The sequence below is a fragment of the Pipistrellus hanaki genome (assembly GCF_964339955.1).
Source record: "Pipistrellus hanaki genome assembly, chromosome: 9".
NCBI classification, from domain to species: domain Eukaryota; kingdom Metazoa; phylum Chordata; class Mammalia; order Chiroptera; family Vespertilionidae; genus Pipistrellus; species Pipistrellus hanaki.
This window is the reverse complement of record NC_140511.1, coordinates 72,595,726-72,618,909: the sequence shown is the minus strand read 5'-3', so window position 1 is coordinate 72,618,909 and position 23,184 is coordinate 72,595,726. Positions and strand designations below refer to the sequence as shown.

General features: G+C 50.1%; 1 protein-coding gene across 4 annotated transcripts in view; it reads left to right on the top strand.

The window, feature by feature from the left end:
* Positions 1-23,184, top strand: part of PRR5L (proline rich 5 like) — a 121,456-nt gene that overhangs the window by 63,880 nt on the left and 34,392 nt on the right. For 2 of the 4 annotated variants that reach the window (XM_084894466.1, XM_084894464.1), the window contains 2 exons: positions 14,852-15,142; positions 16,877-16,957. In XM_084894466.1, the coding sequence (XP_084750592.1) occupies positions 14,979-15,142; positions 16,877-16,957 (245 nt within the window). In that variant the 5' untranslated portion in view covers positions 14,852-14,978. Of the gene's footprint in view, positions 1-4,808; positions 4,828-9,817; positions 9,955-14,851; positions 15,143-16,876; positions 16,958-23,184 lie in introns of those variants that run through there. The other 2 variants (XM_084894463.1, XM_084894465.1) reach the window with 2 other exon arrangements.

Here is a 23,184-nt window from a genome sequence, read left to right as displayed (position 1 = left end):
GTGCAAACCTTAAGGGTATGACTCTGAGGGAATGAATGCCTCGCTGGCAGGACCCTGTTCTCCTGGCCCTCGTGTGCTCATGGGTCAACTGTGCCTTGAAGGGTGTGGGGAGCTATGAAACTCCCTGAAAGATCACTCTCCCTTTTTCTAAAAATGGGTTTTTATTGATTTTCATAAAGAGAGGAAAGGAGAGATAGAGAGAAACTATGCCTCGCATGTGCCCCCTACTGGGGATTAAGCCTGAAACTGGGACATGTGCCCTAACCTGTAATTGGCAACCTCTTGGTGCATGAGATGATGTTCAACCAACTGAGCCACACTAGCCAAGACTCTCTTTAAAAAAAAAAAAAAAAAAAAAATGTATTTGTTGTTTTCCTTATTTATGTGTTCACTGGTTGATACTTGTATGTGCCCCGACTGGGGAACAAACCCTCAACCTTTGAATCTGGACAACGATCTAACCAGGTGAGCTCCCGGGACAGCACTCTCTTTTGAACTTGGCCTGGGGAAAAACCTGGCCAACATCTACCCGTTCCTGCCCAAACTACCTAGCGTAATTATCGGAACAATTTATTGTGCGTATAATCATAGGTTACATAAAAGCACGTGTTCCTCTCCAGGCTTTTATCTCTTTCCCTCTCCTCAGTTTTGAGGTGTAGATTCCTGACAGGCACCCTCCAGTGTTCTGTTTCATGTTAGGGGCTTGCCTAACACCAGCAATACCTCCAGTTTCTTTTCTTTTTTTAATATTTTTATTGGTTTCAGAGAGGAAGGGAGAGGAAGAGAGAGATAGGAACATCAATGATGAGAGAGAACCATTGGTCAGCTGCCTCCTGCACAAGCCACCCTGGGGATGGAGCCCACAACCTGGTCATATGCCTTGACCCGAATCGAACCCGGGACCCTTCAGTTCACATGCTGACGCTCTATCCACTGAGCCAACTCTGGGCAACACCTCCAGTTTTTTTTTTTGCTTCTTTCCTCACTGGTTCCAGAACTTTCTCCAGTTGGTTGATTCTTTTTGACTCAGGTTGGGTTCTGTTTTTCTTTTCTTTCTTTCTTTCTTTCTTTCTTTCTTTCTTTCTTTCTTTCTTTCTTTCTTTCTTTCTTTCTTTCTTTCTTTCTTCTTCTTCTTCTTCTTCTTCTTCTTCTTCTTCTTCTTCTTCTTCTTCTTCTTTTTAATAGTTTACTGATTTCTAGAGAGAGAGGAAGGGAAGAGGGAGAGAAAGAGAGAAACATCGCTGTAAGAGCATAGTAACATCCATCAGCTGCCTCATTCATGTCCCCTACCAGGGATCGAACCTGCAACTTGGGCACGTGTCCTGACTTGGAATCCCGCAACCTTTGAGTGCATGGGACTGACTACGTCCAGCCGATGAGGTGCACCAGCCAAGGCCAGATTCCGAGTTTTGTTGAAGGCATCTGTGTCCGCGGTTAGATTTCAAGCAAATACAAGGCTTAAGGGACCACTTGGGCTCCCCCAGCCATCCAGGAACTAGACGAGGCGTCAGCTGAAGCTGAACCTGGGGCAATACCCATGCAAATTTGTTTTTTGTCTTTTTTTTTCCAAGGACTGGGGCAAAAACCCAGCAAGGGCTGTGATGTGTGTCTGCATTACTCTGACCTAAGCTGCCTGCCTCCCTGCCCCAACCTCCTCATGACCTCCCCCCCCCATCCCCGCCCCCGAGGAAAGCCTCTTACACTTGCTGGTTTGTTCTGAGCACGGCTTTGGGACCGCTCCCCCGTGGTCTCTGGGGGAGGCCACGTCGGCTCCGCCCTCATTTTGGAGATTTCTGCTGCGGCTTGCAGGTGGCTGGCTGCCGGGGCCACTTCCATTGTAAACATCTGGAGTCAGAATTAGTAGGCAAACACGGGAATCCTTTGTGTTGTCCTGAGGTAGTTAAAATTATTATTGATCAGCTGAAACCGGTTTGGCTCAGTGGATAGAGCGTCAGCCTGTGGACTGAAAGGTCCCAGGTTCGATTCAGGTCAAGGGCATGTACCTTGGTTGCAGGCACATCCCCAGTAGAGGGTGTGCAAGAGGCAGCTGATCGATGATTCTCTCTCATCGATGTTTCTAACTCTCTATCCCTCTCCCTTCCTCTCTATAAAAAATCAATAAAATATGTTAAGAAAGTAAAAAAAAATATTGTTGATCGATAGAACAATCAGTTCCTTTGAGGCTTCCCCGAAGCTCTCAAACCACTCCAGAGTTCTTTCGGGTCCCCATGGGCCGCAATCCCCCGCAGAACAGGCCGAGGCAACGGGGACCTCAAACTTTCCGGCTGACCTTCCCTTAGTGTTGCCTTGTAACTCGAGAAGGGGATTTCACCTTTCTGCCTCCGTCTTGTTTCAACTGCCTTCAATCAAGGCCCGTAGTGTCCAGCTGCATGTACGACATGGCTTTGGAGTGTTTCCTGCCAGCCCCTGAGCCCCTGGGGCCCGGAGCCCGGACTCCCTTCCCCTTTGCCCCAAATGAATCCCTGTCCTCAGATCCTGGCACCCCGTGGGCCTTCCGCTGTCTGGTGTGGAATACACCGGGAGTTGAACTCGTGACCTCCGGGAGACGATGGCTCTGAGAGCCCCTTCGGCTTTTTTTATTTTATTTTATTTTATTTTTTTATTGATTATGGTATCACATAATTGTCCTCATCCCCCCATTCCCATCCCAAACCCTTCCCCAAATATGCCCCCCACCCCCCTGTTGTCCATGGCCACTGGTTAAGCTTATATGCATGCGCACAAGTCCTTTGGTTGATCTCTTCCCCTTACCCCCACCCTCCCCCACCTCCCTTCTGAGGTTTGAGAGTCTGATCGCTGCTTCTCTTTCTCTGGGTCTGTTTTTGATCATTGGTTTATGTTGTTCATTATTTCCTCTAGATGTGTGAGATCATGTGACCCAAGAAATACCCTTGTAGGAACCGAAACTGAGACAAGCCATAATGGTTACGCTTCGGCTTTTTGACCCCCTGATGCTCAAGACGCTCAGGCCTGACTGCATGACCCGGGAGAAAGGTTCCTTCCCCTTCATCTCCTTGTCTTCGGAAAAGGCATTTCCTCTGCCCGGGCAGTGGAGAGAGAGTGCAACTGAGTCTTAATAAGTAGCACGTGTTCCTTCTAGAGCGCATTTCCCCGTCGTGAAAACTCCTGTCGGCTGCCAGACGGTAGCGTTGGACAGCTCTGTCCCCCCGCTGAGGTTTTATGCGTGTTACGTGTCAGAAGTGTAATTGCTCCCATAATGGCCAGTTAAGCTCCCGCTGGCGGATGTCTAGACTTTTTGGTGGATCGTCTGCGGGAGGCCCCACAGAATCACCCTGGACGGCGTGCACGGGCCACGCCTTAACCATCTGCCCTCCGAGAAACGCGGCGCTTACACGTGAGGCTTAGAGATGAGTAAATAACATGTGTGGTGCTTCCCCACGGTTTTGCTTGACTGGTATCAAAGCTGGGGGTGAGGGTGGGGATGGGGTTTTCTGGTGATTACACAGCGGTTTGCAGGCCAGGGCAGTGGTGATGGCGTGATGCAATCATCCTTGCTAGATGGCAGGTCTAAGCGGTCAGTGCCCTGAGTCCTGTGGACGGTGAGCGGATGCTGTTAGATAGACACTCGAGGCTGCATCCTGTGTGCGCAGTGTTTACTGCCTCACACGCTCGGACTTCCAGGCTCTTCTGTCTGCACTCGGTTTCCAGGGACTGCTGAGAAAGTTGTCTCATTTTTCCTGGGGAGCCTTTTCCATAATCCAAACGTGACCTTCGGTTTTCTCCTTTGTAGAAGTCTGTCCCTTGGCCGGCCTTTGTCTCCTAAGAGTTGGGAAGTCGGTCCTCGAGCAAAGCAAACAGGCTGCGCTGTGCAGAAGGTGTGTCTCCTCTGCCAAGTTTGTAGGCCCCACTAGCCAGCAGACAGACCCAGGGTCCACGATCAATAGTGCTTAGGTGGCTGGCGTGGCTCAGCAGTGGAGTGTCGACCTATGAACCAGGAGGTCACGGTTTGATTTCTAGTCAGGGTACATGCCTGGGTTGTGGGCTCGATCCCTAGTGCGGGGCGTGCAGGAGGCAGCCGATCGATGATTCTCTCTCATCCTGGATGCTTGTATCTCTCTCTCCCTCTCCAGTCCTCTCTGAAATCAATACAATGATTTTAAAATAATAATGCTTAGGTGGACCCGAGTTCAGTCCACTGTGAAGGGAACGTTTCTGGTCCCTTGGAAATGGGAAGACCGTTCTCCCTGGTGGCTTGAAAGCCCACGTTTCATTCTGTCACTCAAGAGGACTTCCTGGGCACCTTCCCTGTGGCCAGCGCTGTGCCCACAGCAGTGACTGAAGAGACGGGCAAGGTCTGCGACTTTGAGGAACTTGCATGCTCTCGGGGCTGGTCAGACCGTGAACAAGTAGGTAAACAAACACGGTGACTTCAGCCTGCTTCCTACTGTGAAGAAACACAGCCTCCTTCCTGTAAGGCGCAGAGAGCGCTTGCTGCCTGGACAAGGTAAGAAGCTGTCGGTGACCTTCAGGAGGGGAAGCTGCCGCGGGTGGCATTGAGCTCTCGTCTCTGCCCTGGCAGACGGTGTTGCTTAACGGAGGGGTCAGGAGCTCAGGCCCTGGAGTCAGATAGCATCTGACTCCGGGTCCCTCTAACCAGTCTTCTGACCTTGGGCAACGTCATTCTCGTGCTTCAGTTTCTTCATCTGCGAAATGGAAATACTAAGGCCCACCTCACGGGTGTGGGGTGGAAAGGAACGGAGATGACAGATGCCAAGAGTCTTGGTGCCCTCCGACCATCATGGCCAGCCTGTGACGATAGATGCTATAGTCTTATCAGCAGTAAATGTGAGTCTATGATAGGCAGTTGATTTGCAAAATGGTCTCACTGGTCTTGAAAACCTTCTTCCGAGTTGGTGTCCATCCAGTGGGTGGGGCGAGGGGTGGAGGTCAGACCTCGTTTCTCAGGTTGGCTCGGCGGGTTCTGGTCGCCGTGTGCTTCTCTCAGCCACGGCCCGGGAGCAGCTGGCGGGCCCCGTTGGAACCATGGATCGGTGGGTTCCACACAAGGGGAACTGAGGACTCGGTGGTGGGGTCAGAGTGAGATGAGACCAGGAGCTGGTCAGTTGAGAGGCTGGCCAAGGAGGTGATGGGGCAGGTGGGAGTGGAAGCCTGGGCTGAAGATGCTGGGTTTGGGCCATGCCACTTGCTCTCTTCAGATCATTGTGGCCATCAATTAGGCTGAACTCATAATTGATACGTCAGAAGCCCCAAGGAAGGGGAGGGACTGGCCCAAGGCCCACCATGGCAGTGTAGGCCTTGGGTAAAAGGTGTGAGGAGGCTGGTGGCCATGGCTGGGATGGGGTCAGGTAAAGGTCACACACCTGTAGGTCAGGCCCCCAAAGTGCTGGTTGGCTTGGCGAATTCATCGCCAACACTTACACAAACATCGGGCGATGTTGCATTTCTAAAAACCTGGATTTGTGGCTTTTCTTGAAAAATTCAGATCTGGCAAACACTGGGCTTCTAGCCTGAGATGGCAAAATCCAGATTGGACCGAGTCGTGGCTGCCTCCCTGTAAGCGGGTGGCGTTGGAGGACACGAAGGCAGGCCAGGGAGCTGGCAGCCGTGGCGGGAGGTGAGGGTGTTGAGTGGACGGACTGGGATGGACAGAGCGCTGAGCCTGGGACCAGATCAGAAGCCGAGTTGGAAGCCTGACTCCCTCCGTGAGCTGAGGGGCTTTGAACAAATCCTATCAGCTGTCTTTCTTTTATATATATTTTTCATTCACACCAGATGGCTATGCTGTACTGGTGGTTGTCATTTTTAAAAAATAATATATTTTATTGATTTTTCACAGAGAAGGATAGAGAATTAGAAACATCGTTGAGAGAGAATCATCGATCAGCTGCCTCCTGCACACCCCCTACTGGGGATGTGCCTGCAACCAAGGTACATGCTCTTGACCGGAATCAAACCCTGGACCTTCCAGTCCGCAGGCTGATGCTCTATCCACTGAGCCAAACTGGTTTCGGCTAAATTGTCTTTCTGTCTTTCCTTTTTAGGGGGCGGGCCAGGGGGCACCCGGCTATCCTCCCTTATGTATTTGGATAAGTCATACATTTTCACATTTCAAGACCCAAAGGGACAGGAAGGTTTATAGAGACAAGTCTTCCCTGCGGTGTTCCTGCCACCCAGCTCCCTCCCCCGAGGGAAACCAATGTTAACAGTTTCTGGTTGGTCCTTTCAAATACATCTTATTCACATTTATTTTTATTTTATTTTTTAAAATATATTTTATTGATTTTTTTTACAGAGAAGGGGAGATGGATAGAGAATTAGAAACATTGATGAGAGAGAAACATCGATCAGCTGCCTCTTGCACACCCGCTACTGGGGATGTGCCCGCAACCAAGGTACATGCCCTTGACCAGAATCGAACCTGGGACCTTTCAGTCCACAGGCCGACGCTCTATCCACTGAGCCAAACTGGTTTCGGAACATCTTACTCACATTTAATGAACTATGTAAAAGCTCTTCTCTCCTTCCTTTTACGTCAATGGCAGGGTGGTATGTACAGCCATGATTCTGCATTTAGCTTTTTAGCATCCTTGCATTTGGTGTGTCCCCTGGAGAGCACCCCATCCATGCATAGTTTTTACCCTTCTTGGAGCTGCATGGGGTTCCAGCCCTCGGGACACGCTAGGTCCCACGGCCAGTCCTCTGGCTTTTAGGTTCTCTCCCACCCTTTGCCGACATAAAGAAGGCTGCAGTGAAATCCCTCGTTGTGTTAGGCCACTTGACCCGCTGGGTGTAAAATTCCTGGAAGCAGAATTGCTGGGTCAGAGACGGTAGCCTTTGTCATTTGGGTCGGTCTTATCAAGTTTCCCTCCCCAGCAGATGCCCCTGCTGCGGTCCTAGCAGTGTGCGAGAGGCCCGTTGCCCCATACCCTGGCCCCATGTCACCTTTTGGAGTCTGTGAGGGTTTAGGGAAGAACACAGTGTTTTGTAAAAATGTTAGTGGTAGCTACAGTGTTTTTTTTTGTATTTTTTTTTGGGGGGGTGGGGGGCCTACCATGGGCCAGGCTGTGATCTAAGCCAGTGGTCGGCAAACCGCAGATTGCGAGCCACATGCAGCTCTTTGGACCCTTAAAGTGTGGCTCTTCCACAAAATACCACGGTCTGGGTGAGTCTATGTTGAAGAAGTGGCGTTAGAAGAAGTTTAAGTTTAAAAAATTTGGCTCTCAAAAGAAATTTCAGTCGTTGTACTGTTGACGTTTGGCTCTGTCGACTAACGAGTTTGTCAACCAGTGGGTGGTCAGCAAACTCATTGGTAGACAGAGCCAAATATCCACAGTACAATGATTGGCATTTCTTTTGAGAGCCAAAACCCAACTTCTGCGCATGGGCCACGAAGTTTCAATTACACTTTATGTTTCAATCGCACAGATATTTTGTGGAAGAGCCACACTCAAGGGTCCAAAGAGCCGCATGTGGCTCTCAAGACGTAGTTTGCCGACCACGGATCTAAGCCATCTTATTTAATCTTGACAACATTGAGAGCAGCGTCACACTCATTTGACACATGAGGAAACAGATTCAGAGAGTTTGAGTCATTTGCCCAGGTCATGCAGCTCATACATTGTGGAGACTGGATTTAAACGTGGAATGATCTCATTTCAAGACCAGGATATTTGCATCGGGAAAGCCCTAGTGTTAGGGGTTGGTGTTCTCAGGTGATGCTTCCTTTCAGTTCCTGTGTCCCTCCCAGCCATAGCTCATCTCACATGGCTGGTTCCTTTGCTCATTCATCAAATATCTGTGAATCTCAGCACTGCAGGAAGCCCTGGGGATGCATCTGAGAACACGATAGACATAGTCCCCGCCCTCATGGACTGAACGAAAGCAATAAGAAACAGATCCACAGTCCTTTATTGTGGTAGACTGTGACAGGACGATAAAGGAGGCGAGGAGGGTGGTCTGTGGGGTGGTCAGGGGTAGAGGTGAAGGAGGGCCTCTGAACAGGTGTTAACGTGTGGGTTTGAACCTGTAGAAGTGGGGAAAAGTATCTCGCACAGAGGGCACAGCATGTGCAAAGGTCCTGGGGTAGGGAAGAGCAGGTGGTGTTGGAGGAAATGAAGGAAGGCCAAAGAGCTGGCATGCCGTTGTGGGAGGTAGGGGTGTGAGGATGGGGTTGGGGGATTTACTAGTATTCTGAGAGCTCTGTGGAACCTTGGAAAGCATTGAAGCTGCAGGGTGATGTGAGTGTAGTGGGCTCTGGACTGTTGGGTTCTTTTTAAAAATATATATATTTTATTGATTTTTTGCAGAGAGGAAGGGAGAGGGATAGAGAGCTAGAAACATCAATGAGAGAGAAACATCGACCAGCTGCCTCGTGCACACCCCCCACCGGGGATGTGCCCGCAACCAATGTACATGCCCTTGACCGGAATCGAACCCGGAACCCTTCAGTCCGAAGATCGACGCTCTATCCACTGGGCCAAACTGGTTTTGGCTGGACTGTTGGGTTCTTGCCCCAGCACCTCCTGCCACAAGCCATATGACCTTAGGCAAGTTAATCACGTGGCACTTCCATTTCCTTCTCTGTAACGTGGGGATGGTCATCGTATCCTGGAGGTTGTGAAGATCAGACACAGGGGCTCTCACACATTTTGACTGCTACATGCAGTATGAGGTATGTGATACATTTCCTGTGCGTTCCCATGAGCACCCATGTAAACCATATGTCTCTCCCACATGTGATCGATGCGCTCTGATGTTTTCTGTTCTAACCTATTTCATTCAAGATGGTTGGTCTCGACCCTCTACATTCATTTTTTTTAAATGCATGAGAATATTTTATTATTAAAAAGTATGTACAATAATAGTGCTAAGGCTGATAGGAAATTGGTCTAAACATGATCACAATACCTTATATGAAAAGGACAGTCATCATAGTTTCTTTTTAATGCTGAGCAGTCTTTGAATCTCTACATTCATTTTATTTATTTTTATTTAAAAATATATTTTATTGACTTTTTTACAGAGAGAAAGAGAAAGAGATAGAGAGTTAGAAACATCAATGAGAGAGAATCATCCATCAGCTGCCTCTTGCACAACCCCCACTGGGGATGTGCCCGCAACCAAGGTACATGACCTTGTCCGGAATCGAACCCCGGACCCTTCAGTCTGCAGGCCGACACTCTATCCACTGAGCCAAACTGGTTTCGGCTCTACATTCATTTTAAAAACACTGAAATGATCCATGTCTAGTGCCTGCCCCCACAGTCGGCCTCATTCAAGGGTCCTGTTGCTTTCATACTCCTTATAAAGGTAATTCTGGACGCAGTTAGAGTGGATGGGTGGTCAATGACAGTGTCTGAGCCCCAGTGCCATTGAAGGAAGCTGGTCTCCCTGCCCCTGTCCCGGGACGGGGAGGAGCCCCAGGCTGGGCCTCCGGACTGCGATCTCCCGAGGGGCGCCAGTGAGCCAGACTGGCTGTGCGGTTTCCCTGGGAACTGTCTTTCCCTCCCTTTCAGGCAGCCTCATCAGCCTGTGCTGCTGTCTCTGACCTCTTTGTTACTTACGCGCAGAGTGGCTTTTTCCTGGAAGCCTCTGTCATGGCAAGCCTCCCACTTCTTTATTTTAAGTGGTGCCATGATTCCACTTCCCTTTTCAGAGTCAAGGGTCGGTGCCTTAGTGGAATTCATTTGCATTTTCCACGAAGAGTACCACCTCCTTCTGCCCGCTGGCCCCGCCTGCTGGCTGTGCCCACTCCCTGTGCCCTGGACCGGGCAGCTGGGGCGAGAAAGCAAGACCGCACCGTCTTTTTCTCCAGGAAACACATCCTGGGTCCTGAGCGCCGAGGGTCTCAGGACACCCCTGCGCAGTGAGCCTGGAGGGCGAGGGCAGCCATCAGGCCCTGTCACCCCGTGACAGCCTCAGCGTCACGAGCCCAGGACCCCAGCTTTCCAGGTAATGGAAGCAAACCCTTTAGGCACCAAAAACTTAACCTTGAAATCATTTTAGAAGCACATTTTCCTAAAAGTTAACCGCCTTAGTCCTTCAAACGAGAACACCTATCAAAAGACCGTAGTTTCTTTATTTTTAATTTTTCCCAATATATTTTATTAATTTCAGAGAGAAAGGGAGGGGGAAAGATGGATAGAAACATCAGTGATAAAAAAAACCATTGACCGGGGGGTAGAGCCCACAACCCGGCCATGTGCCCTTGACTGGAATCGAACCTTGGACCTTTCAGTCCACAGGCCGATGCTCTGTCCACTGAGCCAAACCTGCTAGGGCCGTGGTCGGCAAACTGCAGAGCAACCAGTCACTATGATGTGCATTGACCACCAGGGGGCAGATATTCTCAGTGCATTCCCACGAGGGGTGGGGGTGGGCGGGTGCCGCTCAGCCACAAGCCGGGCTCATGGTTGGCAAGAGCCTCTCCCAGCAATAAGGATGTCCATCAGTTGGACATCCTGGAGGGCTCCTGGACTGCGAGAGGGCACAGGCTGGGCTGAGGGACCCCCCTGAGTGCATGAATTTCATGCACTGGGCGTCCAGTTAAAAATAATGAAGTAGGTAAATGAATAGCAAGTGATATGGGAAGACGTCCATGATGTATTATTAAGAACAAATTACCCATTTTTATTGAAATATTATATGTGCACTTGAGTATGGCTATTAAAAAGTAAATTAAAATTCAGTCCCTCAACCGTGAAACCATATTTCAAGAGCTCAGCAGCCACATATGGCTCGTGGCTATCGGGTTAGACCAGTGGTTGGCAAACTCATTAGTCAACAGAGCCAACTATCAACAGTAAGTACAACGATTGAAATTTCTTTGGAGAGCCACATGTTTTAAACTTAAACTTATTCTAACGCCACTTCTTCAACATAGACTCTCCCAGGCCGTGGTATTTTGTGCGAGAGCCACACTCAAGGGGCCAAAGAGCTGCCTGTGGTTTGTGAGCTGCAGTTTGCCGACCATGGGGCTATTCACACAGACAGAGAACATCTCTGTCGTCTCAGGAAGTTCTGGCCAGAGCTACCTACATGATGACATGGCCAGAGGGAGACCTTTCATTCTGTATGTGGTAGCCTTCTGTGACTGTTTTCATTTGTTATAACATGTCCGCACGTTTGCCGTTATCAGAAAAATAGAAGCACATTCTATTTCTAAGAAAGCATTCTATTTCTTAAGTTGGTGGTAGCTTATCATCATTATTTGAGGTGTATGTGCTTGTGAATGTATAACCTCCTTTTAAAGTAGGGGTCCTCAAACTTTTTAAAGTGGGGGACAGATCACGGTCCCTCAGAGAGCTGGAGGGCTGGACTATATGAACTACTAATTCCTACTGTAACACCTCGGCTGCGCTCACTGCCCAAAAAACCTGGCGGGCAGGATCAGACTCCTCTGCGGGCCGCATGTGGCCCGAGGGCCGTAGTGTGAAGACCCCTGTTTTAAAGTATGTCTCCTCATGAAAATATTTAAAAATACACAGGGGGAGAAGGAGGCCTGCCTGGCGGGGCACACGTAGCAGGCCAGGCCTGAGGCTGGTGGACTTGCACCCGAGTCTGGCTCCGGGACCCAGCGCTTCCCAGCTTGGCCACGTCCCTCAGCCAGTTTGAGCCTCAGTTTCCTAATTTGATAGAATTCTGCTCCCCTACCTGCTTTACAGGATCAGAGTAAACTTTAGAAGTATGATGATGTGTGGAAAAACTCCGAAACTGCCTGGCCTGCGTGGCTCAGGGGTAGAGCGTCTACCTATGAACCAGAAGGTCACAGTTCGATTCCTGGTGGTCAGGGCACATGCCCGGGTTGCAGGTTTGCAGGTTGATCCCCAGTAGGAGGCATGAGGGAGGCAGCCAATCAGTGATTCTCTCTCATCATTGATGTTTCTATTTCTTTCTCTCCCTCTCCCTTCCTCTCTGAAATCAATAAAAATATATTTAAAAAACAAACAAACAAACAAAAAACACCACTAAAAGAAAAACTCTGGAACTGAGGAACATGAGAGACTGGAGGAAGGGTCAGTCAATAACACGTGAGTTATCATAGGCCTGAGGTGGGGAGGTCCCAATACAGCCCTGTGACCACTCCTGGGGCCAGCGACCTTGCCTGCTCCCGGATATGTTCGAGGTCTTGCTGAGGTCGCCGTGAGCAGGAGGCAGTATTGCCAGAGTCCCACTAATGACCTTGCTTGGAGATTTAGAAATAGCCGTTTATTTTATTTATGGAACAAGCAGTGATGCTGCGCCGGCTGTTTGCCAAGCACAGTTCTAGGTGCTTTACAAATATGTTTTATTTGAATACAACCACTGTAAGTATGCTCATTTCATGCCGGAGGAGACAGAGGCTCAGAGAGGTCAAGTAACTTGCCCCAGGCCACACAGCTAGTGAGGAGTGGGTGTCAGACTTAGGCCGTCCCTGCTTTCTCCTTTCATCTGCTCCTCTTGCCTCCATCAGGAGTGGTCAGAGGGTCCCTTAGGCCTGTTTCTCTATCTCAGGGGCGCGAGATTCCTATTTTGATAGGAAATCTCGAGACTTGAGTGTTCCTGACTAACCTGGTAGGCGCGATGCCGATGTCCTGGCTGAGCTTGGTGGCATGACTAGGTGGGAGTGGGCTGTAGCATTAGGCAAATCTAGGCACCGGTCCGTGATCTTCCACTCATAAACTGTGTGACTTCTGGCCGCTTGCTTCATGTCTCTGATCTCCCAGCGGGGTTTGGTGAAGGTGAAGTTTAGCTGCTGTGACAGTGCTTGTCGGTCGTCCTGTCGGGCAGGTGGCTGAGGCCCCCCCGTCGCTCTCCTTTCCTTCCTCCTTGCCTTAAGCAGCAGCGTGCTTCAGAGTCGAAGTCCCCATGCCTGCCTTCAAGGAGTTTACAGAATGGCCTAGGTGGGACTGGAGATTAGGAGTCAGGGGGCTTGCGTTGGTGGCCTTGACAGGTTTCTCTGATTCCCTGTCAGTGGGGGCCTGGGTGGGCAGCACTCCGAGGCCCCAACTAGCTGCTGCTTTCTGACCTGTCACCGTTGGGCCTAAGACAAGCCAGTGCCGGCGGGCCAGCACCACAATGGGTGGGTGTGTGGTGCATCAGCTCTTCCCTTCAGGCCATCTTGGGGTGGCGGCAGGAAGAAAGACAGCTTTGGGTGCCCTCTGCCTGCCAGGACCTGGGGGCGGCTGGTTCTGCAGGCGCAGCATGAGTCAGATGCAGCTTCTCCTGAGTTCCTCTGTGTGTGTGTGCCTGTGTGTGTGTGTATGTGTGTGTGTGTGTGTGTGTGTGTGTGTGTGTGTGGTGTGTAGGCTGTGGGAGCCTCAGGCATCGTCCCTTTTGGCTGAAAATTATGGAAAAGGGTCATCTGTGTGGAGGGGGCTGCTCATGGGCCTTGTTGGCTTGGTGTGGGAGGCCTGGGGGACACCAGCTGAGAAGTGGGGGAAGGGGGGTGGACAGGAGCCAGCCCTGTGACCCCCTGGTGTCAGGCAGCCCGGAGGTGAACACGTGGAGGAATCCATCCAACTTACCTCTCTACTTCCCCATCCAGCTGCCACCGAGCGGGAGGCGGTTCCATCACCCCAAGTTTAAGATTCTCGTAAAGGGAGTTAATGTCCTGTAATGACACAGGGGAATTGCATTTAGCAGGCCCATGTAAAGAAGGGCCGGGAAATAAACCTCTTTTAATACTGAGCATGTTAACTCCCCAAGCCAGCCAGTGTTAGGCTCCGAAGGGGTGTCTGTGGTTTTTGGGCTTCTTTGCCTCATTCATTGATTGGTATAGATCTCTCCAAATTCCGGGGGCACTTGTGGGGTTATGGAGAACAGGCATACAGGATGACTCCCCCAGCATTCATTGATACATTTCCGAGAATGGGGTGGAGGGGCAGGAACTAATGCAGGCGGACCCAGGTGGTGGCCAGCAGGACAGAACTGGGCAAGATGACCTGACATGCCCTGGAGCCAACTTATCGTGGTTCCTCCCTGGCCAGCCGCACCTGGGGTGGTGCCACAGCTCAAAGGGTGACTGCTGAGTGAGTGGGGTCCCTCCTGCAGGTGGGGTCCCTCAGCCTGCCCTGCAGGGACCGGGCTTCCGACATCCCCTGAGGGGTCCCGGAGTGTGACAGGGCACTTTGCAAAGTTGCTGTTGTACAGGGTGTGGCACACAGATGCAAGTGTGCAGTAAACCAGATTTGGGGCTGACAGTGTTCCAGCAACAACATAATCCATGACTGAAGGTGGAATTGCATGCCGCCATGAGAAAACGGGCTCCCTCCTCTCTGGTTCCACCTGAGAACCGCCACTGCCAAGTCATTGCAGCTCAGCAGCTCCTGTGTTGAGCATTTGCCCCCTAGTGGTCAGAGTGTGTCATATGTACTGGAGGTTGGAGGGTCGGACTGTCACTTAGCCTTTTGTATATATATTTCAGACAGAGAAAGGGAGAGGGAGAGATAGAAACATTGAAGATGAGAGAGAATCATTGATTGGCTGCCTCCTGCACATAACCCACTGGGGATTGAGCCTGCAACCCAGGCATGTGCCCTGACCAAGAATCAGCTGTGACCACCTGGTTCATAGGTCGACACTCAACCACTGAGCCACACCAGCTGAGCTAGAAATCACTTTTCTGTCAGGCTGGTCTCCAACTGGCCCCTTGGCACTGCCTTCCTACAGTGGGGTGGCCACATTGTTTAAACCAAGACCTGTTAAAACTTTTGGATGGCACCCTGGGTAGAGATGTTATGGGGGGGGCCCCGGAGTGGGGAGGGATGGTCCTGGAGTTGTTTTGGGGATCATTTGGCTCAAAAGTCCCAGCTGACTGCCTCCAAAACATGCCCAGGAGTTTTCAATAAACGCTGCCCTCTCTTTGCAGGTGTCGGCTCAATTTGTGGTTTTAAGAAAACCCGGGAGCGTGAAGGCAGCCGCCCTGGGAGAAGCCCTTTCCGCAGGCAGCCGGAACCTTCTGGTCCAGAGGAGAAGCTGTCCCCGCACCTGGACTTATGACCCGCGGCCTCGCTCCCAGCCTGCCCGCGGAGGTCCACAGGATGGGCTCCTTCCGCAGGCCCAGGCCGCGCTTCCTGAGCTCCCCGGTGCTCAGCGACCTGCCCCGCTTCCAGGCCGCTCGCCAGGCCCTGCAGCTGAGCTCCAACTCGGCCTGGAACAGGTAGGGGAGGCGGCCAGAGGTGGGGTGGGGCCGCTGGGGCCAGGCTTAGCTTCTGCTGCTTCCCAGATCTTTGCGTCAGAAGGTCATCGTTACAGGGCCATGGAGGAAGAGAGGATGCCTTCCTACAGGGGCTGTGTCCCAGCTGTCCTTGTTTCAGCAGAGGCGGCGTGGATCCCTGGGGCCTCCAGGCCTGCAGAGCCGCTTACCTAGCCCTGGACCGTGGGGTGGGGACTGACAGTGGCTGTGGATGCTCATTTGTCACATTCCCGCTCAGAGGACCCAGGGGTGGGACCATATACGTAATCTCAAGTCACCTTCTACCCATTTGGGGAGGTAAGATGTGTATGTGAAAAGCTCAGAGACCATCACGTGATGAGTGAGCCGCAGGTGCTGGGAGAGGAGACAGGGGGCTTTTTTGTTTTTATTTATTTATTTATTTAAGTATATTTTATTGATTTGATTTTTTTTTTTTTTTTTTTTATAGAGAGAGGGATAGAGAGTTAGAAACACTGATGAGAGAGAGTCATCGATCAGCTGCCTCTTGCACACCCCCTACTGGGGATGTGCCCGCAACCAAGGTACATGCCCTTGACCCGAATCAAACCAGGGACCTTTCGGTCTGCAGACCGACGCTCTATCCACTGAGCCAAACCAGTTTAGGCAACACTGGGCTTCTTTGTAAGGTGTCTCGCCAACCTTTTACACAAGCAGAGCAGAGCATCCGTATCCTGTCTTGCGCTCCTGTGGCCGCTATTTTTCCAAATCTCTGCACTCACTCTCGCGATAAACGAAAGGCGGCGTTTCCTGGGAGTATCCCTGGCTGCCTTGGGGTCAGAAGTTTGGCTGGTTATGGACTTTCTCAGGGAACGCAGCTCTCATGATGGGGAGGGGGAGGGCTCTGAAATGTTTTGAGGTTCACTGGGTCCTTGTTCTTTAAAAAAGGCCCGGGACCCTTGCAATCAGCTCCTTGTAGAAATATCGGGGTCCCAGAGAAGGTGGAGTGGAGACTTGACGGTGGCCCTTTAAGGTAAGGTGACCAGACGTCCCGCTTTGGGCGGGACAGTCCTGATCTTGAACCAAATATCGGGACTTTTTTTTTAAAACACAGCGGGACACGGAACAAATGGTTAAAGATCGGGACGTCTGGTCACCTTACTTTAAGGGATTAACTTGGGTGAGGAGGGGCTGTGAGGCTGGCCCCTGTGAGATTCTTCCAAGAAAAGTGCTGTTAGAAAATAAATATAAGACAAGGAATTGTCCTTTCCCACGGGCCCCAGGCTGCCCCCTGAGGACAGGGCCTCCTGGGAAAAGGGGTGTCAGGTCTAGGTCCCCGCTGCTTGCAGAAAGCACCATCCGGTTCCTCCAGGCTCAGCAGGGCAGGCCGCCCCTGCCCTTATGAGCAGGGCTGCCAGGTAGGGGGGAGGAAGGCTGCCGGTCTGGAGAAAGTGGGGGGAGAGGGCTGCCTTAGGGGGTCCTCTTGACTTCAGTCTTCCTTCCTCTCCAAGAACCCTGGAAGGAAAGGAATGGGATCAGGGATGCAAACGTGGCCATGGTTATGCTGCATTTTTGTTTGTTTGTGGTTTTGTGGTGGTTTTTTTTGTTGTTGTTTTTGTGTGTGTTCTTTGGTTTTTTTTTTTTTTTTGCCTTCCAGCCCCCTTCAGCTCTGAGCTGTTTGCTGACGTGGCTGTGGGGAGGCAGATCCTCTAATCAGGACTTGCTTCTATGTCCCTGCAGCGTGCAGACCGCCGTGATCAACGTCTTCAAAGGTGGAGGCCTGCAGAGCAACGAGCTCTATGCACTGAATGAAAACATCAGGTACATGAAGGCCAGGCCAGAGGGCAGAAGGCGCTACCCCACTGGGGGGCCTTGCCTTAAGCTTTGTTTTCTGATGGATTCTTTGGTGTGTATGTGGTGTTTTTTGTTTGTTTGTTTGTTTGTTTGTTTTTTAATAAATCTTTATTGTTCAGATTATTACAATTGTTTCTCCTTTTCCCCCCCTCCTCCCATAGCTCCCCTCCACCTGGTCCCCACTCCGCCCTCTGCCCTTACCTCCTACACCACCCCCGCCCTGCTGTCCTCATCCATAGCTTTATGATTTTTGTCCAGTCTCTTCCCGTACCCCCCACACAGACACCCTTTTCCCCCTGAGAATTATCAATCCCCTCCCATTCTATGCTCCTGATTCTATTATAGTCACCAGTTTATTCTGCTCCTCAGATTTTTAATTCACTTGACTTTTAGATTCACTTGTTAATAGATATGTATTTGTTGTTCATAATTTTTATCTTTACTTTTTTCTTCTTTTTCCTCTTTTTAAAGAACACCTTTTAGCATTTCATATAATACTGGTTTGGTGGTGATGTACTCCTTTAGCTTTTTCTGATCTGTGAAACTTTTTTGTCTGCCCTTCAATTCTGAATGATAGCTTTGCTGGGTAGAGTAATCTTGATTGTAGGTTCTTGCTGTTCATCACTTTGAATATTTCTTGCCACTCCTGTCTGGCCTGCATAGTTTTGCTGCTGGATTCTTATTGCTGCTGCTGTGGGCTTTGTGTGTGCCTCTTATGGCTGTTAAGTTCTGAGACCCTTATTGGTCTAGATTTCTACTCTAGAGCGGGTCCATCCATTTGTGTTCATGGATGTAGTATGTGTGTGTGTGTGGGGGGGGGGGGTTAGAGGGCTGATGGATGGTAAACAATGACCATCCCTGCTTCACCTTTCGGCACCATGTGAGGCAAGATGCCAAGCAGTTGTAACCACCTCGCCACTGAGGATTTTACTGCATTTTTTTTTTACCGACTTTTTTTGTGCCTCAGTTTCCTGTTATGTGAAACATGGACAGAACGTGTGTCTACTTCCATAGGATTCTTGTGTAGATTCGAGTGAGTTGTTACACAAATGATCCATTAGAAAAACAGGGTTGGAACACACTAAGGGCTTGGTCCTTGTGGCTCTTTTTTGTTGTTATTTGTTGTTGACAGGCGACATTTATTCTTTATTGTTCTCCCCATGTGTGAACTCACTTCATAACTGCTATTATGTGGTGGCATATCAGAATACACGCTGCTGGCTGAAACTGGTTTGGCTCAGTGGATAGAGTCAGTCAGCCTGCGGACTGAAGGGTCCCTGGTTTGATTCTTGTCAAAGGCACGTACCTTGATTGAGGGCACATCCCCAGTAGGGAGTGTGCAAGAGGCAGCTGATGGATGATTCTCTCTCATCGATGTTTCTAACTCTCTATCCCTCTCTCTTCCTCTCTGTAAAAAAATCGATAAAATATATTAAAAAAAAGAAAAAAAAAAAGAATACACGCTGCTGTAAGGAACAAAAATCTGACAAATTGGACTTTAGCAAGGAAGGGATTTAGTTGTCTCATTGTCTAGGGTGGCCAGTCCGGCCAGCTGCACTTGCCCTTCAACTCTGCCATCGGAATCGTGGGGCCTCTATGCCTAGGGCACCTGTAGGCATTGCTTCTTCATTCAAAAAGAAATAAAGGCCAAAGTGCCATACAAGTCCAGTTTTCCCGAAGCCCTTCAGGCAGGACTGGGTCCCTTAATTGCAAGGGAGTCCTTTTTACTGGGTACAGTACCCTCCACAAAAGGAGCCAGCGTGAACACCTGTCACCATCTTCCTCCTGGGGGCTGATGCCACTGGCTCGTCACCACCCAAGTCTGGGGTGTGTGAGTCCCTCTAGTTCTTAACATCGTTATCAGTTACTGTCATTCCTGGTAGGTTTTAGGGATACAAACCTCAATAAGACATGGTCCTTGTGGAATTTATTGTCTTCCAGAATCTTTCCAGTGGAGTAATGCCAGCTTTCATTCATTTTTTCATTCATTCATTTATTCATCTACCCATCATACATTCATCAAATACTTGAGTCCCAATAGAGTAGTGTCAGCTTTCATTCATTCATTCATTCATTCATCTACCCATTCATACATTCATCTAAATCTTGAGTCCCAATAGAGTAGTGTTAGCTTTCTTTCTTTCATTCATTCATTCATCTACCCATTCATACATTCATCAAATACTTGAGTCCCAATAGAGTAGTGTTAGCTTTCTTTCTTTCATTCATTCATTCATTCATCTACTCATTCGTACACTCATCCAATACTTGAGTGCCTCCCTATTGGCCAGAGACTAGAGAGACAACAATGAGCCAAGACAGACATGGACTTTGCTCTCCTGGAATTTATATTCAGTCAGGGAGATAATCATTAGTCAGCCAGTCACGCTTGTAAAATGTAGAAGTGCAACTTTGACAGCTGGTACCACACAGCAGAGCGAGGAAAGCATATGTCCCCTTAACCCTGTTGGCAAACTGCAGCTCTCGAGCCACATGTGGCTCTTTGGCCCCTTAAGTGTGGCTCTTTCACGGCCTGGGCAAATTTATTATGAAGAATTGGCGTTAGAAGAAGTTTAAGTTTAAAAAATTTGGCTCTCAAAAGAAATTTCAATCGCTGTCCTGTTGATATTTGGCTCTGTTGACTAATGAGTTTGCCGACCACTGCCTTAACCCAATCCTGCCAAGGAGGCCAGGAATGGTGCTGGGATGCTGGTGCTGTGAGCTGAGGCATCAGTGGGAATTAACCAGGTGAAGAGGGCTCCAGGCGGTGGGAACTGCAGGTGCAAAGGTCCCGTGGTGGCAGTGAGCAAGGACCTGGGTGGAGAGCCCTGTGTGTGGAGCACCGGAGGTTGGGTGGCGGTGGGAAGTGCGGGCAGCGACATGGGCAGGGCCCTGAGCACAGGGGTCTCCTGGGGACAGGAGGTTCCATATCAGATCTCTTCACGTCCTGGTGTCCATTCCTCTCTGCTGGGTTAAGTACTAGACACCAAGGCAGAAAATCCCGCCCTGGAGTGGGCAGAACAACAAACACGGCCATTATTCAGGACCTGTTGACATGTAAGTCAAGATCTGTGTTAAGGGTCAACAAGGTGTTTGAAGAGCCCTGCTTCCATGAAAACCTTCCCAGCTCAGAAGTAAACAGGCTTGTGTTACATTTCTACCCAGGAGCTTGAATTTCACATAATAATTACACAAATATGGAGAGAGTCCACAGATAAGCATCTAGCCCAGGGCCTCCTCCCGCAGAGGAGGAAACCCAGGCCCCAGGACGGAGGCAAAGCTGGGTCAGCCAAGCCCAAGGTGTGGGAGCAGCTCAGTGTGACTCTCAGAACTCAGGCCCTGGCCTCTCCTGGGGGTTCCGCAGCTCACAATCAGAGAGTAAATAAAGACGGTGACTCAGGAATGAGCTGATTGTTCCTCACCTCGGGAGACCGATCCTGAAATTGTATCTGAGACCTTTGTTTGTGGGCAGCCAGGAAAAGTAGAGGCCTGGCCAGATTGCACCAGCTCGGGGCTGCTAACTCAGAAGCCTCCCGGTGTGCCAAGCTGGTCTTGGACATGGGTGAGCTCACCCCCTGCAAAGTGGATTACCCCGGCAGAACACAGGTCCGGAGACTTATCATCTTATTTCTCAAGAAGAACAGGAAATGGGGATTTTTATGTGAAATGTTCTGGCTTTTTACATGTTGATAAAGAATCCACATTTCCTCAAACAAAACACATCTGTGGGCTGAATTTGACCAATGGGCTACCTGTTTATAAGGTCATGGGACAGGCATCGCTGACAGGGTGTGTCGCATCCCAGAGTCTAGCCCCAAGGCCACTTGAGGGGGAAGAAGGGAGCCTGAAAAAGCCAGGCATCTTTCACATCCATCAACACAATTACCCCCTTCACTGCCCTGTGGCAACCACTGGCATCAGTCATTTATCCACAGAATTGTGGGTAAAACCAAATACCTTGTCTAAGGTCCTGTCTGACTTAGATGCCTGTATTAGTTTGCTCAGGCTGCTATCACAAATGCCATGGATTGGGTGGCTTAGACAATAGACATTTCTCACTGTTTTGGAAGTGGGAAGATTTCTCTAGCGGTCTGGATGAGGGGAGCCACTTGGAACTAGAGGGATCCTGAACTAGAGGCTCCTCCAAGGCCGTGCTGGATTTGACATCTGTGTGAGGCTCGGTTCCTGCCAGGAGAGCCAGCTGTGTCTCCTTTCCACAGAGGAAATGACCCCCTCAGTTCTCCATTCTACTCGGGCCAGACAGCAGTAAATCTTGTTGGATGTACAAGCTCAGTGTCAAAGCCTCCATCCACCAGCTTCCCCGGGTCACCCCAGCCGGCCTGACCGGACCATCTTTCTAACTGTGGAGTGTGCATACCCCCTGGGAAATCTGCATTCCTTTAAATATAGGGCGGAGCAAAAGTAGTTGTGATTATACAAAATAGAATCTATTCCCATAGTAGAATAGATTGTGCATTAATGATTGTATTATTTGCCATACAAACAATTGCAAACCTACAAAATACAACTGTATTAGCCAATGTGAAGTTTTGCATCATGGGGCAGTTGTTAAACACAATTGGTCCTTTTTTTCTAAGATACATCATCAGAAATGAACTCCCTGCCCTATGAGGAAGAACTTGGGACCAGGGATGGTCATGTTCTACATCACGTTATGAGCTCAAGAGAAGGGTGTGGAGACCCTGCAAGAACAAATTCATCGGGAATGGCCCCCCTCAATAAAGTGGCAAATTTCCCCCAGATAAAAGTCAGGGCACGTGCTCTGTTGGTAGGAAGGACATACTCTGAATATTTTCTATTGAAACTGCCTTAGGAACAGGATGCACTCATGTTATATCCCTCAAGGCAAGGAAAAAGTGACCTTTCAGAATAGATACAGTCACCCTGGCTGGTTTGGTTCAGTGGATAGAGCATTGGCCTGCAGACTGAGGGGTCCCGGGTTTGATTCTGGCACATGCCCGGGTTGTGGGCTCAATCCCTGGTAGGGAGCGTACAGGAGGCAGCTGATCAATGATTCTCTCTCATCATTGATGTCTCTCTCTCTCTCTCTCTCTCTCTCTCTCTCTCTCTCTCTCTCTCCCCCTCTCCCCTTTCCCCCCTCTCTTTCCCTCTCTCCTCGCTTTTTCCCTCTCCCTTCCTCTCTGAAATAAATAAAATATATTTAAAAGAAAAAGAACAGATACAGTCTAGTCATCACAACCTATCCTCTCCCTGACCTGAATTTCCGTCTGCTTTGGCCTGGGCGGACCCTGCATGTCTTCTGGGCTTAAGTTCTCTGTGGGACATGGTTGGGGTGTTTCATGGCCCTCTCCGCCTCCAGCCTGCAGTGGCTGCATTTGGCGGTGAGGACCATCAGGGTTAGAGCTGTGGGTTTCACGGGCTCTTCCAGGAAGAAGCGCGGCCGAGCTCTGCCAAAGCAGTCTCTTCAGCCAGCTCTTCTACTGACTGTAGGTGACCACGCAGCTCTGGAGACCTGTGAGCAAGCTGCGGTTCTCTGTCTGGTTTCCTATAAGTGCCTGTGCAAATAGGTTCTTCAAAGTGCTTTCTTTCCTTTTTGGACTGGCTGGAGGGGGGGGGTGTAGAGAGGGAGGGGTCATCGATTCTCTGAGTCATGGCCTCAGTGGGTATCTGAGGGGTGTCTGCCAGGTATGCGGCTAGTTCTGGGGTAGCCCTTGAAGTGTGCGGCTCTTGTCCTTGGAGAGCCTACCGCAGAGTGAGAGGGGGATGGAGCAGGCTGTTATTTTACGGTGCTCTAAGCGGGGTGATGGCCGAAAGCAGAGGGCTGGGGCAGTGTGGAGGACAGGCGCAAAATTCGATTTAGGAGAAAGTGACGCCCCAGTTGAAATCAGAAGGATGAGCAGGTAGGAGTCCGGTGGGAACCGTCTTGCCACCCCCCTCTCCCTGCCCTCCCACCCCTTCCTTCTCCCTCACAGAATATTGTTTCTTTGCAGAATAGAAATAAAATTGCTCAGAGATGAGGTTCCCGGAAATCAGAGATGAGTTATCTGCAGCTGGCCCGAGGCAGGAAACTCACTTTTTCCTCCTCTCTCCAACCACCCTGCTTCTGTGTGTGCGGGGAGTGGGGGTGTCAGGAAGGAAACCCAGAGGTTTTCAAGGAAAGAGGAGGTTCCAAGAACTGTGCTCGATGATTACCGGGTCGGAGTTGAAACATC